At 37.3% G+C, this 15064-nt stretch overlaps 1 protein-coding gene across 1 annotated transcript in view; it reads right to left on the bottom strand.

The window, feature by feature from the left end:
• The window catches only part of LOC124594764 (regulating synaptic membrane exocytosis protein 2), a 1241912-nt gene that overhangs the window by 754957 nt on the left and 471891 nt on the right, over positions 1 to 15064 (bottom strand). Inside the window, exon 6 of the mRNA XM_047133151.1 lies at positions 10983 to 11171. Within this exon, the coding sequence (XP_046989107.1) occupies positions 10983 to 11171 (189 nt within the window). The remainder of the gene's footprint in view (positions 1 to 10982; positions 11172 to 15064) is intronic.

Genomic DNA, 15064 nt, shown 5'->3' with positions numbered 1-15064 from the left:
GGGGGGGGGACTGAAACTCATGGGAGTACTTTTTTAGGCTAAGATCAGTATCCAATGATCCTACACTGATTGAAATTAAGTAAAAAGTTCAGACAGCCAGGTACTAGAGATGTGAAAATATCACAAGAGTCTCATAACAGTACAGTAAAACATAATGTCAGTATGTCACAAGATTCACATAAAAGCATAGTAAAAAATAATGTTAATATATTGCATCAGAATATCAGGGTATTACAAAACAAAGTAGATGAGCTTCTTGTTTGTATAGAAGATTTAGAAACTGAGGGTGGAAGAGATGTACTATGCCTGTCTAAACATCATACAGTCACAGGTATGGAAATGGTAAATGTAGGTGGATATAAGCTTTCAGCTCATGTAAGTGGAGACACTATGGAGAGAGGAGGAGTTGCCATATACGTTATAATCAGTCATAGTCTGAAAAATTTGGAAACTAAAAAAATTTGTGTATAGCAACACACAGAAGCATGTGCATGTGAGCTTAAACTAAATAAAGGCACTTTTATAATTGTAACTGTGTATAGGTCCCCATTGGGAAATTTTCAACTATTTTTGAAAACCCTGGATTCTTTGTTGAGCTACCTGTCAGACAAAGGAAAGGAAATTATTGTTTGTGGGGATTTCAACACAGATTTTCTGAAAGAGTCAGATAGAAAGCTTGACCTTGAAGTATTACTTGGTTCTTTCAATTTGACATCATTTATTGATTTTCCTACTCGGGTGGTACAGGAAAGCAGCACACTGATGTATAATGGTTTCATAGACCAAGATAAATTTAATCAAATAAAAACTTTTCCTATTAAGAATGGTCTGTCTGATCACAATCCACAGCTAGTTACAGCATATGATATAGCTCCATACAGTAATGCAAAACAGTCCTCCAAAATAGTGTGTTCCATTAACGATTTAACACCTCAAAATTTAAGGGAAAGCTTGCAATGGTTAGACTGGGCTGAGGTGTACAGGGAACATGATGCTAATTTAAAATTTAACCTATTTCATGATATGTTTGTGATTATATTTGAAAACAGTTTCCCTAAGAAAACAATGAAATATAATTGTAAGAAACCATGTAAAAAACCATGGCTTATTAAAGGGATAAAAATATCTTGTAAACAGAAAATGGAAATGTATCTTATAGCTAGGAGGAGTAATGATCCCGAAACAATGAAACATTATAAAAACTACTGCACTGTATCAAAAATTAAAACAATTTGGAATACTGTGAAAAGGAAACAGGGCAACCGAGAGCACAGGAAGACTGTATTTCTATCAAACATGATGAAAAGTTTGTTGACAAGAAGTCAGAAGTAGAAAACATTTTTAATAATCATTTTTAAGTGTTGTAGAGGAAATAGGTTCCAGCTATTCATTAGAAAATGCAGTGCAGTATATGGAAGAGGCAGTACCTACGCAATTTGATAAAACTGAAATTCAACCCATCTCTCCTACTGAAATTAGGAAAATAATAATTTCACTCAAATGTAAAACCTCACATGGAATTGATGGCATTTCCAACAGAGTAGTAAAAGCTTGTTCCCAACAAATAAGTAGGATTCTCATCCACATATGTAGTAGCTCACTGAAACAGGGAATTTTTCCAGATAGACTGAAATATGCTACTGTTAAACCATTGCATAAAAAAGGGGATAGATCTGATGCTAACAACTACCACCCAATCTCACTTCTGACAGCTTTATCAAAAATTCTTGAAAAAGTAATGTATTCAAGAACAGCATCACATATTTGTAAAACTGAAGTACTAACAAAATGTCAATTTGGTTTTCAGAAAGCTATTTCAACAGAAAATGCTATATATGTTTTCACTGATCAAATATTAAATGCAACAAATAACCGAACATTGCCCACTGGGATATTTTGTGATCTCTCAAAGGATTTTGATTGTGTGAATCATGACATTCTTCTAGATAAGCTTAAGTATTGTGGTATGAGTGGGACAGTGCACAAATGGTTTAATTCATACTTAACTGGAAGAATGCAGAAGGTTGAAATTAACAGTACAGATAGTCTACAAAAACCAGCAGAGTCCTCTAATTGGGGAGGTATCAAGAATGGTGTCCAACAGGGCTCAGTCTTGGGTCCCTTATTGTTCTTAATATACATTAACGACTTGCCACTCTATATTCATGAAGATGCAAAGTTAGCTCTTTTTGCTGATGATACAAGTATAGTAATCATACCCAAGAAGCAAAAATCAGCTGAGGAAATTGCAAATAATGTCTTTCGGAAAATTATTAAGTGGGTATCTGCAAATGGTTCTCACTAAATTTTGAGAATACTCAGTTTATACAATTCTGTACAGTAAATGGCATAACACCATTGATAAATATATACTATGAATGGAAGTCTGTTGCTAAGGTGGAATGCTCAAAATTTCTGGGTGCATGCTTTGATGAGAAATTGAATTGGAAGAAACACATTGATGATCTGTTGAAATAGTTAGGTTCAGCCACTTACGCTATTAGGGTTATTGCACATTTTGGTGATAAACATATCAGTAAATTAGCCTACTACGTCTATTTTCATTCACTGCTTTCATATGGCATCATATTTTGGGGTAATTCGTCATTAAGAGAGAAAGTATTCATTGCGCAAAATCGTGTGATCAGAATAATAGCTGGAGCCCACCCAAGATCACCTTGCATACATTTATTTAAGGAACTCGGGATACTCACAGTACCTTTGCAATACATATACTCACTTACGAAATTTGTCATTAATAACCCATCTCAATTCAAAAATAACAACAAAGTGAATAGCTACAACACTAAAAGAAAGGATAATATTCAACATTCTGGATTAAATCTCACTTTGGCACAGAAAGGGGTGAATTATGCTGCCACAAAAATCTTTGGTCATTCGCCAAATAGTATTAAAAGTCTGACAGATAGCCAAACAACATTTAAAAGCAAATTACAAGAATTTCTGAATGACAACTCCTTCCACTCAATACATGAATTCTTAGATGTGAAGCAGTAACTGTAAAAAATAAATAAATAAAAATAATAATTAATTAATTAATTATTTTGTGTAAAGAAAACTTATGTTAAAGTGACACATTCCACATCATTAAGAAATGTCGTATTCACGATCTATGGAACAAGGATTAATGTATGTATGTATGTACACAATATCCTTGTTCATCCCTACTCCATCCCTGGTCCCAACGCATTGCCTCCCTGTAGCAGACCTAGATGCAAGAACTGACCCATACATCCTCCCGCCACCACCTACTCCAGTCTGGTCATAAGCATCACTATCCTATCAGAGGCTGGGCTACCTGTGAAAGTAGTAACATGATCTAGAAGCTAAACTACAACCACTGAGCTGCATTCTACGTAGGTATGACAACCACAAGCTATCTGTCTGCATGAATGGCCACTGACAAACTGTGCCCAAGAGACAGCTGGACCACTCAGTTGCTGAGCACATTGTCCAACACAACATTCTTCACTTCAGTCACTGCTTCAAAGCCTGTGCCATCTGGATCCTTCCTGCCAACACCAGCTATTCTGAGATTTCCGGTGGGAACCCCCCTGCAATACCTCCTGCATTCCTGTAAATGCCCTGGCCTCAATCTTTGTTAATCATTAACCTTCATCCACCCACTGACTTTTCTGTTCCCACTGTAGCACCAAGCAGCCTTCTATTTCACCAACAAACTGAAAGTCTTTTTACTTCTGTTCTTTTACACCCACACCTCCCCCCCCCCCTCCACCCCCCCCCCCCTCCTCAATTTAACCTGTCATCTGCACCTAGCTGCTATGCCTGCTGTCACAAGCAGCATTTCACTGTCTCTCAGCCCTACACTGCCATCCCTCCCCTTCCCTGGCCCAGCCTCCTCCTTAACCCCACTACCCATATTGCTTTTCCTATCATGCAGTGTTGCTTGCAGCCTGACCTCGGTGGCCAGAGAAAGTGATCATGGTTGTGTATGTTATGTATGTGTGTGTGTGTGTGTGTGTGTGTGTGTGTGTGTGTGTGTGTGTTTTATCTATTCCTATTTCAGAAGAAGGCCTTCTTACCAAAAGCTTACTCGTTTAGCAGTATTTTTGTTGTGCCTGTGTGTAACTTACCATTTCCAGTATAGTGAGAGTAGCAACTTCATAATACTGTAAGATAAATGAATTAATGACAGCAAGGTATGAAAAATAAAAGACTAATATGAAAAGGAAATTAAAGAGGAGCTTATCAAAATGCAGAGAATCCTGAGTGATAACGGAGAGTACATTAACACTGAAAACTGCCATATACATGAGACAGTCAAAATCACAAATATCTAACATAAAACTTCCATGGAGTAACAAAGTGAACAACATTGAATGCTACGCTTTCATAAACAAATATCAATACGATTATAACACCCTAAAGCAAAATACATGGCATGGTAAAATGTGTTGAAAATCTTTTGAAACAGATGACTTGTAAAATTCAAAGATGATGATAACACAGACCTGAAAAGAAAGGACTGTGCCTACCAGAGAACAACTATTAATTCAAGATAGGCTATTAGGCAAAATGCACAAGTATGTGGAAACAGAAGTCAATAACCACCATGCTGTAAGTGATCTAATGTTTCTGTACTTTTATTTTTCTGTTTCTTTCCTCATGATTTAATTGTTAGGTATAAATGTCAAAAATTAAGTCTTACTGGTCAGTTACAGATCATTTCCCTGTTTAAGTGTGGTGCTTTTGTCTCAATTTTTGTAAAAATAGTTGTTGGAAAAAAGAAATGAGACCATGGGCAAATTGGTAATGGCAATTTCATTCCTCCTGTTTCTTGATATTTTTGTACACAAAATGGTAGAGTTCAAAGAATCAGTGCCATGCTTATTTTATGTAAAGAAACTATTCTCTCTCATCCTCAGTGAAATGCAGCATATTTAGCACCACATATAATTTACTAATTATGCTACTAATCTGGCCAAAAATTACACTTTATATCACACACTTGTTGTATTGTGTATGTGAAAAAATTTAACTGGATCATTTTGTTTAGTTTCATTCACTGTCATCAAACAACTTAACAATTTTATGGACTTCACATCTAATTCAAAAAGCTTTCTTAATGTAACAGCATATAACAGAGTTAGACTTTTACTTAAAACATCAGGAGCTTGGTAAAAGAGTTGTCGTGGGATTTGTTGATGAAATTGTATGTATACTGATGGAATTAACATCTAACACATAAAGCTTTCATAATGTAACCACATATTACAGAGAAGTTAAAGGGTTCGACTGCTGAGCTACTTTTTGGTTTTTACTTAATACATCAGGAGCTTGGCAAAAGAATTTGTGTGGAATTTGTTGCTGAAACTGTATTTATACTGAAACAGAATGCATTCACTCAAAGAACAAAAATTGCAAAAACATTCCATACTTGGAATAGCTATGGGTGATGAAAGCATTTAAGTCTTTAGATTCCTGTGAGGAAATTAAGGATCCTCAAATGTTCAATAACAAAGTAAAAAATATACCTCATGGCCACTATTATAATTTATCAGAATAATTGGAGTCAGGAATGTAAATTCTGCCTAACTTTAATGTTTGTATCAAACAAAGCTTGACTCTGTCAGGAGACAGACAGCTGACAGAAGAGTGTGTAAAGTAATGCTTTGTTTGAAGTATTAGTTACTGTTTGAAGTATTAGTTATAAACAGCAACTGAGTAGTATAAAAGAAGCAGCAGTAGCTCATTCCACACCGTCTGTTTGTCTTCTAACACATATATACTAAGTAATCCAGAAGTAATTCCCAAAATAATCAATGTTACTAGGTTAGAACTAGTTGTTCTTGGTATACTTTCCTGAAGTAACCAGAAAAGGCTGTTGCTGCCTGGTAATTTACAATTCTGGCTGTACAATAGCTGTTTTATAGCACATACAAAAAAAATGAATGCAGTGAAGTCTTGATATACTTGCATATGAACCAAGTGTCTTATAAAATTTAAAAATGTTTCTCCTATGTATCATCACTGTTGCATTATCACTTAGAATAATTACAATTAACAGAAAGTAACTATTACCTCTAATTTGTATCTTTTACTTACAAGCTTTTGTAATGGTCACTGTCAATATATCACTTTTTTCTATGAATTTTAATTGCTTAAAGATTGGGACTCACAGAATTTTACAGTCATCTTACAGCCTTCTGCTGTGAAACACTATCTATACACCCTGCCTGAAAGAAATGTATAATTTCAAGATGATTATAGTCCAAAACTTAGCCCACTAGCCACGGGTGGATTACTTAATATTTGCCTCAAATTTGTCACTGAGATAGAAATCTTCTTCCCATTTATATGATATGAGTTGCCTTGATTATTTTTGAAGAAAGTCTAAGTAACAACCTTGAGGCCTTTGACAAATAGACTCCTCACTACGTCCAATTTATTGGAAGTTCAAGCCCAACGCCGTGATTACAAGCCTCCACATCACCACTCTTTAGCAATGGGCTCAGCAGTCACTATCAGTCAATATCAATGGACTGCATTCTTTCAATAACAGTTACAAGTCATTTCAAATAATGGGTTCTGAAAATCTTGAATTTATAGTCACAGTGACAAAATTCTCAATAATGTACTATTCTTTTACAGTGTAACATGCAAAACCAGGTAAGATACTCAAAGCTTTTGTTGCTCTGAATGTCATCACTTCATAGTCCTTCAGAGCAAAGTAAATGTCACCATTTGTCAGTGCCACCACACATATAAATTTTCATTAAAGATATGGAAGCATAAAATATGATTATTTTTGTATATTACTGTAGATGAAGTTGTCTATTCCACACCATTTGTTTCATTACACATTAAATAACTGACAGTGAAAAGTGACAACAATGTTTTAGTAATAACAACAAATGCACAAACAGCTTTGTTTAACCACATGTCAATAAGCATTTAATGATGCAACTGAAACATTTGGTAGGTATGTCTAATACAATAAATTGACTTTAGTGTGTTAAATGTCTACTTTCTATTTCAGCTGAAAAGTTTTGATTCTTGGTCTAATAACAAATATTATAACTGATAAACACTATTGTTTAAAGTCAGTAAAATGTTAAAACACTGTGGAATGTAAACAACAGAAGAAATGAGATAAAACTTCCTTTTATGGGAAGGTAGCAAGGGGTGGATACAAATAGAGAAAATCAGAAACAAGAAATGAAATGAACACAGCCCTTTTCTCAAATGATATTCTGCGATTCAATATTCCCAGATTCCTTAAAAGTGTTTGACACAGTATTCAACTGCCAATTTTTAACGAAGGTTTGAGCATATGAAATAGGTACCTGTATATGAGAATGGCTCAAAGACTTCCTAAGTACACTGACCTCGACAGCAAATGTTCATCAGAGACAAGGGTATTGTCATGAGTACCACAGGGATGCGTGATAAGTCTGCTGTTATTCTCTTCATACATAAATGATCTAATAGATGGAGTGAACAGCAACCTGCTCCTGTTTGCTGGTGACACTGTGGTGTATGAGAAGGTGACATCAGAAAAATTTAAGTTAATGCAGATGAATAGGAAAATTCCTGTAATGTTTAAATACAGCTTCATTAGTGTGCTGCATGACACAGTCACATCTATTAAATATCTGGATGTAATGTTGCAAAGCTACATGAAATAGAATGATCATGTAAGGGCTGCAGTAGGAAAGGAGAACGGTCTAGAGCACTAGTGTGATCCATTCTTGAGTATTGCTGGACTGTTTGGAATCCCCATCAGATCAGATTAAAGGAAGACACTGAAGTAATATATATGTGGGCTTCTAGATTTGTGACTAGTAGGTTTGATCAAAACGCAAGTTGGCTAAAATGGCTCTGAGCACTATGGGACTTAACATCTATGGTCATCAGTCCCCTAGAACTTAGAACTACTTAAACCTAACTAACCTAAGGACAGCACACAACACCCAGCCATCACGAGGCAGAGAAAATCCCTGACCCCGCCGGGAATCGAACCCGGGCGTGGGAAGCGAGAACGCTACCGCACGACCACGAGATGCGGCCAAAACACAAGTATTATGGTGATTCTTTGGGAACTCAAATGGAAATCTCTGGAGGAAAGGAAACGTCCCTTTTAGGGGAACACTATTGAGAAAATTTAGAGAACCAGTATTTCAAGCAGACTGCAGAATTATCCTAGTGCCACCAACATATATTTCACATAAGTACAATAAAGATAATAGAAATTAGAACTTTTACAGATGCGTGTAGAAGGTCATTCTTTCTTTACTCTATTTGCATGTTGAAAAGGAAAGGAAATACTAGTAGTGGTACAAGGTACTTTCGGCCCCTCACCATATTGTGGCTTCCAGAGTATGCATACAGATATAGATCGATGTCATACTGAAGCATAGAAAATCTGTCTCAGAAAGAGTGTCAAATGGATGCAAAATGAGATATAAAAGAGGTAATAAATGTGAATTTACATTTCACAACAGTATAACACAACATTTACATATTTCAGTTTCATTGTGTCACCCAGTGCCACCAATAGCAAGCAACTGGTTAACCAGATTTTGATGCATCCATTCGTTTTACAGCTCTTTGTAATTTTCAGCACGAAAGGAAAGATTAAAAAGTGTAGAGTGGGCAACAAGAATACTTTAGTGGAAAGACATGGTTTTTACAGAGTTATCTTGTACACTATGCAACAACAATCAAACATTTGATTATTTTATAAGTAACAGTGATGACCTGCACTCCACGTTCTTGCATAATTGTATATAAACATTTTAATTTGCAGAGAACCTGCTGCTTTGCAAGTTATATTAAATTATTCAGGAATTACTTAAGAAGTTTATTTCATTCATGTGCAAGTATAGTAAATACTAGTTGAAAAGAAGTGCGTAACATATCCTGTAGTTACGTACATTTATTTTACTAGGCGGGGGTCTGCAATTTCAGTGTACAGATAGTCCAATAACGTAGAGAAATGGGTAATAAGTTCTGCATTTGCTTCAAAATGTTGACAGATTTCAGTTTTCTGCTTCATGTCTGAATGTAGTTTGCCAAACACTTTTGTACTGGTCGTTAGCTACCATTCTAACAACCATAATCCAGAAAGTATTCTCTCCCCCTCTTTCTCTTGCTCTCCCCCCCCCCCCCCCTCCCCCTTCCTCTCTGGCAATAAGCATGTTGTAAGAGAATTGTGCCTCATAGAAGAATTTACAAAATAATGTTCAGATATCAACGCATTTAACTGACTCTCTCAGATTTCATTCCAGTGACACATAGTGAAGAGATCTAGAATCCTGGTTCTGAAGTAGATATTTAAAATATTAAACAAAAATATCTTAATAACAATATGTACAGCAGAAGAAGATCATAAAAGTGTGCCAGCAAAAACTGAGGCAAATGAGCACAGTTAATAAAACCATAAAAGGCAAAAGACTCATATTGCTCCGTTTTATAATAATTAATGGCGCCCCACTACCCCAAACCCATTTCTTTGGCGGACATGGTGAAGTATATATCAACCCCCCCTCCCCCCCCCCCCCCCCCCCCCCCCCATACACACACACACAAAGGTATTTGCTCCATATGAGGCAACCACTGATTTCAAAGTTTATGCTTCTATCAGCAGCCATCCAAGAATTGGTGTTGTTGCGTCTGTCTTCTGCAATGATACTTACTTCAGGTATACTGAACATTCTTTATGGGTATTTGATGACTTTACATACTATACTAAGCTTTGTATCTTGGTATTAAGTTTATGTTTAGACTAAATACGTAAAAATAAAAAAATAAAAATACTACAAATATGAACAGAGCAACATTCTCACTGATGACAAACAACCATTTCTTACTAACTGCATTTTTTATGCTCTATCCAAAAAGGAAGACAAATTCTAAAATTAAATGCACAAATAGTTTTGAAAAACAATGCACTTTAACTGTATTAACTGCACCAAAACTACCAACAAAAAGATCACAATTCTAGGGTAGTGAGATTACTGTGTTTGATTATTTGCATGGAAATAGAACAGAGAATATTATGTTAGAAATTGGAAGAGTTTGAAAACTCTGAACAAGAAAGAATTTTATACAATGTATGTTTTAATGTGAGAGAGATATAAGAGACACAAATTCAGCCTTGTACGACAGATGAAGATGGAAACCTGTTGCTAAAAGATACAGAAAAGAATTCTACATCAGAAATTAGTAGAGAAAAATAACAGAAAATACATTGACTACATGACCACATTGGGTGCTGAAACCTGCAGGTGAGGAAAAACAAATAAAAATCACTATGTAACTTTCTTCACTTAAGATAAAGTTGTTGCTCCCATTATGCATGTGCATGAACTAAAAGATTAAATTGTTATAGCAAAAATATGTACATAATAAAAAGAAACACAGCCACAGCTTCAACAGCTCAGACGCAACTCAATGACCTCTTACTGTGCTGTAACACCTGGAATATTAATGACATATTTTCTTGTCAAGAAAGCACACAGTTCAATCAAAAAATTCAGATGAACAGCACACACCTGTACAATGAAGAAAAACAGTATCCAACACATAACAACACACCAAAATCATATATGTGTCAAAACATGTACAAAGAAAAAAATTAAATCCATGATTGTGTGATTCCTGATCAATCATATTCATCACTATAACATTACATGCATATATTACTATACTAGCAGATATTATGTGTTAAAAATGAGTTCTGCAGAAATTAATTTCACAGATCATTGTTTACACAATTCAAAATTATATGAGTACACTATGTACAAAGGAAAGCACGTAATATAAAGCAGTGTGGAAGAAACAGATGTTATTTTGAAACAAAGATGGCAACAATGTAGATAACCTATTATAATAAACTTAAATATGCTTCAGTTTCCGAGAACTGATTCTGTTGCTTTCCAGAATTATGTAACTGATTCCTGCTGTCTGTTGCAAAACTGTACTATGTATTCAGTTACCTTTATGGACGGGGGTGGGTGAGGAGTGAGCCTGCCTCCAAGGGGCTTGAGATGCTCTCCGACTGCCTAGGGAACGAGATACTATAAGTTCCACTTGAGGCTCCTGTTTTGACTCTGCGATGATGTCATATACTTCCTGGAAACTTTTCCCTTGTAAGGAACGACCATTCCATTCTATAACTTCATCACCTGTTAACGAACAACCAATATGTGTAACAATTGTATAATGTCACAGAATTTTGTGTGTCAACTTAATACAATAATTCTGCAAGTGACAGAGAATCAACTATTCATTTGTGATAATTAAATTAAACAAGAAATGAAAGAAAAATACATATCTCCACATAAGATATGTAAGTAATAAGTCACTCAGGCTATCATACGCCTAATCATATACTGACATATACATCATACAAAGCAAAATAAATAAAAAATAAAATAGGAAGCAGTAAGTTTATGAGACAGATAATCTGTAATTTTGCCCACAAGGTTGACAAATACTACAGTAATGAAGTACACAATAAAATTGTGAAAAACTACTACATGTCAATAGGAGTGCATATTTATTTCATTTTTACACTCCCCATATACTTATAACTGATTATATGTAACAAACAACAACTATTACTTGAAACTTCCTGGCAGATTAAAACTGTGTGCCGGACTGAGACTCGAATTCGGGACCTTTGCCTTTCGCGGGCAAGTGCTCTACCAACTGAGCTACCCAAACATGACTCATGACCCATCCTCACAATTTTACTTCTGCCAGTACCTCGTCTTCCACCTTCCAAACTTCACAGAAGTTCTCCTGCAAAACTTGCAGGACTAGTACCACTGGAAGAAAGGATATTGCGGAGACATGGCTTAGCCACAGCCTGGGGGTCTGGCATACAGTTTTAATCTGCCAGGAAGTTTCAAAATCAGCGCACACTCCGCTGCAGAGTGAAAATTTCATTACGGAAACATCCCCCAGGCTGTGGCTAAGCCATGACTCCGCAATTTCCTTTCTTCCAGTAGTGCTAGTCTTGCAAGTTTTGCAGGAGAACTTCTGTGAAGTTTGGAAGGTAGGAGACGAGGTACTGGCGGTGGTAAAATTGTGAGGACGGGTCGTGAGTCATGTTTGGGTAGCTAAGTTGGTAGAGCACTTGCCTGCAAAAGGCAAAGGTCCCGAGTTTGAGTCTTGGTCCGGCCGACAGTTTTAATCTGCCAGGAAGTTTCGAAATCAGCGCACACTCGGCTCCAGAATGAGAATTTCATTCTGGAAACAACTATTACTTATTGGTGTTGACCTTATATGGTGTTATTTTTTGCAGGATGTTAATTAATACAATTTCTTTGGGAAACATCTTTCAAAAGCTGTAATACTGCATTAAGAGTTACAAAACAAGCCATGTTTAATCATTATATCATATATTCAGTGATCATTCACTTGCGATTTTCATGACAGGAGTGTGAGTTGTGAGATGATTTATATGATTTTACATGTGAAACTCCTAAATATGTAAAAAAGAGACAGGTGGTCACAGTGGGGAAAAATGTTACAAATGATTCATGAGTTTAATGAAAGGAAATACATGGCAACAGACTGAATTAACGGTGAAACTAGGCTTAGGCAAGGCTACAAGCAACAAAATATGAATCTTGGACAGAACAATAAGTAGCTTATCAGGAATTAACACAATATAGTAGGAATTAACATATAGACCAACATTTTCAACCTATTACCCAGAACCTATCCTCCTATATAAAAGACACCAACCATTTCCTCCACCCACTCTCCGCAGTTTCTGTCCCTTTACCACACGGTGCCCTGCTCGTCACTGTTGATGCCAGCTCCCTGTACACTAACATTCCTAATGCACATGGCCTTACTGCAAATGAACACTACCTTTCCAGATGCCCCATGGATTCCAAACCAACAACCTCCTTCCCAGTTGCAGTGAACAACTATATCCTCACCCACAATTACTTCTCCCTTGAAGGCATTACCTACAAACAAATCCAGGGTACAGCTATGGGCACCTGCATGGCACCATCCTAAGTCAACTTATTCACAGGCCATCTAGAGGAATCCTTCCTAAAAACCCAGAATCCTAAAACCCCTCACCTGGTTCAGATTCACTGATGACATCTTTGCTATCTGGATTAAAAGTGAGGACACCGTATCCACATTCCTCCAAAAGCCAACAACTTCTCCCCCATTTGCTTCACCTGTTCCCAACAAGCTACCTTCCTAGATGTTGACCTCCACCTCAGAGATGACTTCATCAGTACCTCCATCCATATCAAACTTAGTAAGCACCAGCAATACCTCGTCTTCGACAGCTGCCACCCATTCCATACCAAAAAGTCCCTTCCTTACAGCCTAACCACCTATGGGTGTCGCATCTGCAGTGACGAGCACTCCCTCTCAAAATATACCGAGGGTCACACTGAAGCCTTCACTGGCTGTAATTATACTCCCAACCTTGTACAAAAACAAATCTCCCATGCCTTATCTTTCCAGTCTCTCACCACCTCCCAAAGTCCCACAGTCTGGCCACAGAGAAGCAATGCCCTCGTAACTCAGTACCATCCGGGACTGCAGCAACTGAATTACAGTCTCTGCCAAGGTTTTCATTACCTCTCGTCGTGCCCTGAAATGAGAAATGTCCTGCCCACTATCCTTCCCACCCCTCCTACAGTGGTATTCCGCTGTCCACCAAACCTTCACAATATACTCATCCATCCTTACACAACCCCTGCTCCCAATCCCTTACCTCATGGCTCGTACCCCTGTAATAGACCTAGATGCAAGACCTGTCCCATACATCCTTCTACCACCACCTACTTCACTCCGGTCACTAACATCACCTGTCCCATCAAAGGCAGGGCTATGTGTGAAACCAGTCATGTGATTTACAAGCTAAGCTGCAACCACTGTGCTGCATTCTATGTAGGCATGACAACCAACAAGCTGTCTGTCCACATGAATGGCCACCAACAAACTGTGGCCAAAAAAACAAGTGAACCACCCTGTTGCTGAACACACTGCTAAACATGATATCTCTCATCTCAATGACTGCTTCACAGCCTGTGCCATATGGATCCTTCCCACCAACATCAGCTTTTCTGAATTGCGCAGGTGGGAACTTTCCCTGCAATGCATCCTCCATTCCCATACCATCCAGCCCCCTCCCTGTTCCCATTACAGCATTACACAGCTGTCATTTCAATGCCACACCCAGTCTTTTTAATTTCTTTTTATTTATCTGCTTTCCACTACTCCCCCCCCCCCCTCCTTCTCTCCTGCCCACCATCTAAACTGCAGCAATTCACTGTTCGCCACCCCCACCATACTATGCCTCCGCCTCCCCACCCCAGCTCCTCCTTACCCTCAACAGTTGCCATTCCCATCATGCATTGGTGCTGCTGCTCGCAGTGTGGTTTCAGTTATCTGAGACTGTAGACGTGTGTGCAAGTTGTGTTCGGGTGAGTGTGTGTGTGTGTGTGTGTGTGTGTGTGTGTGTGTGTGTGTGTGTGTGTGCATGTGTGTATATGTGTCTGTTGCTGACAAAGGCCTTAATGGCCAAAAGCTATAATTGTGTGAATCTTTTTGTTGTGCCTATTGCAGCTCAGCATCTCCACTATATGGTGAGTAGCAACTTTCCTTCTCTAATATTGTAGGAATTAACATCTGGCAGATATCCTATTAGAAATGAAAAACAATGGAAATAGAGAGTGTGCCAGCAATTATCAGGAACAACACAGCAAACAAAGTCAAAAGAGATAAAAGCAAGAAAAGGGTGTCAAGATTGTCTTAGCAGGAAAGTGCAAACGTAAGATCATTTAAACAATGAAATATCATAATTATTTTGAAAATCATGATATTTCAAAAGGGTGTATGTAAATTGGTGTTGAAAGAAACGTGAAGTTTAATGCTACCCCTCAATCTACTTATTTCCACAACATATTTCAGATATTTAAACTTCCATCATCAGGCAGCTTTATGTGCATTAATGACATGTATATGTTGTGTTACAACTTTGGGGTAACCTGAGCACTGCCTACTATAACAAGACAAAAGGAAAAAAAAAACTACT

The sequence above is a fragment of the Schistocerca americana genome, chromosome 2, assembly GCF_021461395.2.
Source record: "Schistocerca americana isolate TAMUIC-IGC-003095 chromosome 2, iqSchAmer2.1, whole genome shotgun sequence".
Lineage (NCBI taxonomy): Eukaryota > Metazoa > Arthropoda > Insecta > Orthoptera > Acrididae > Schistocerca > Schistocerca americana.
Note: the sequence above shows the minus strand (reverse complement) of the source record. Positions and strands in the feature narration are given on the sequence as shown.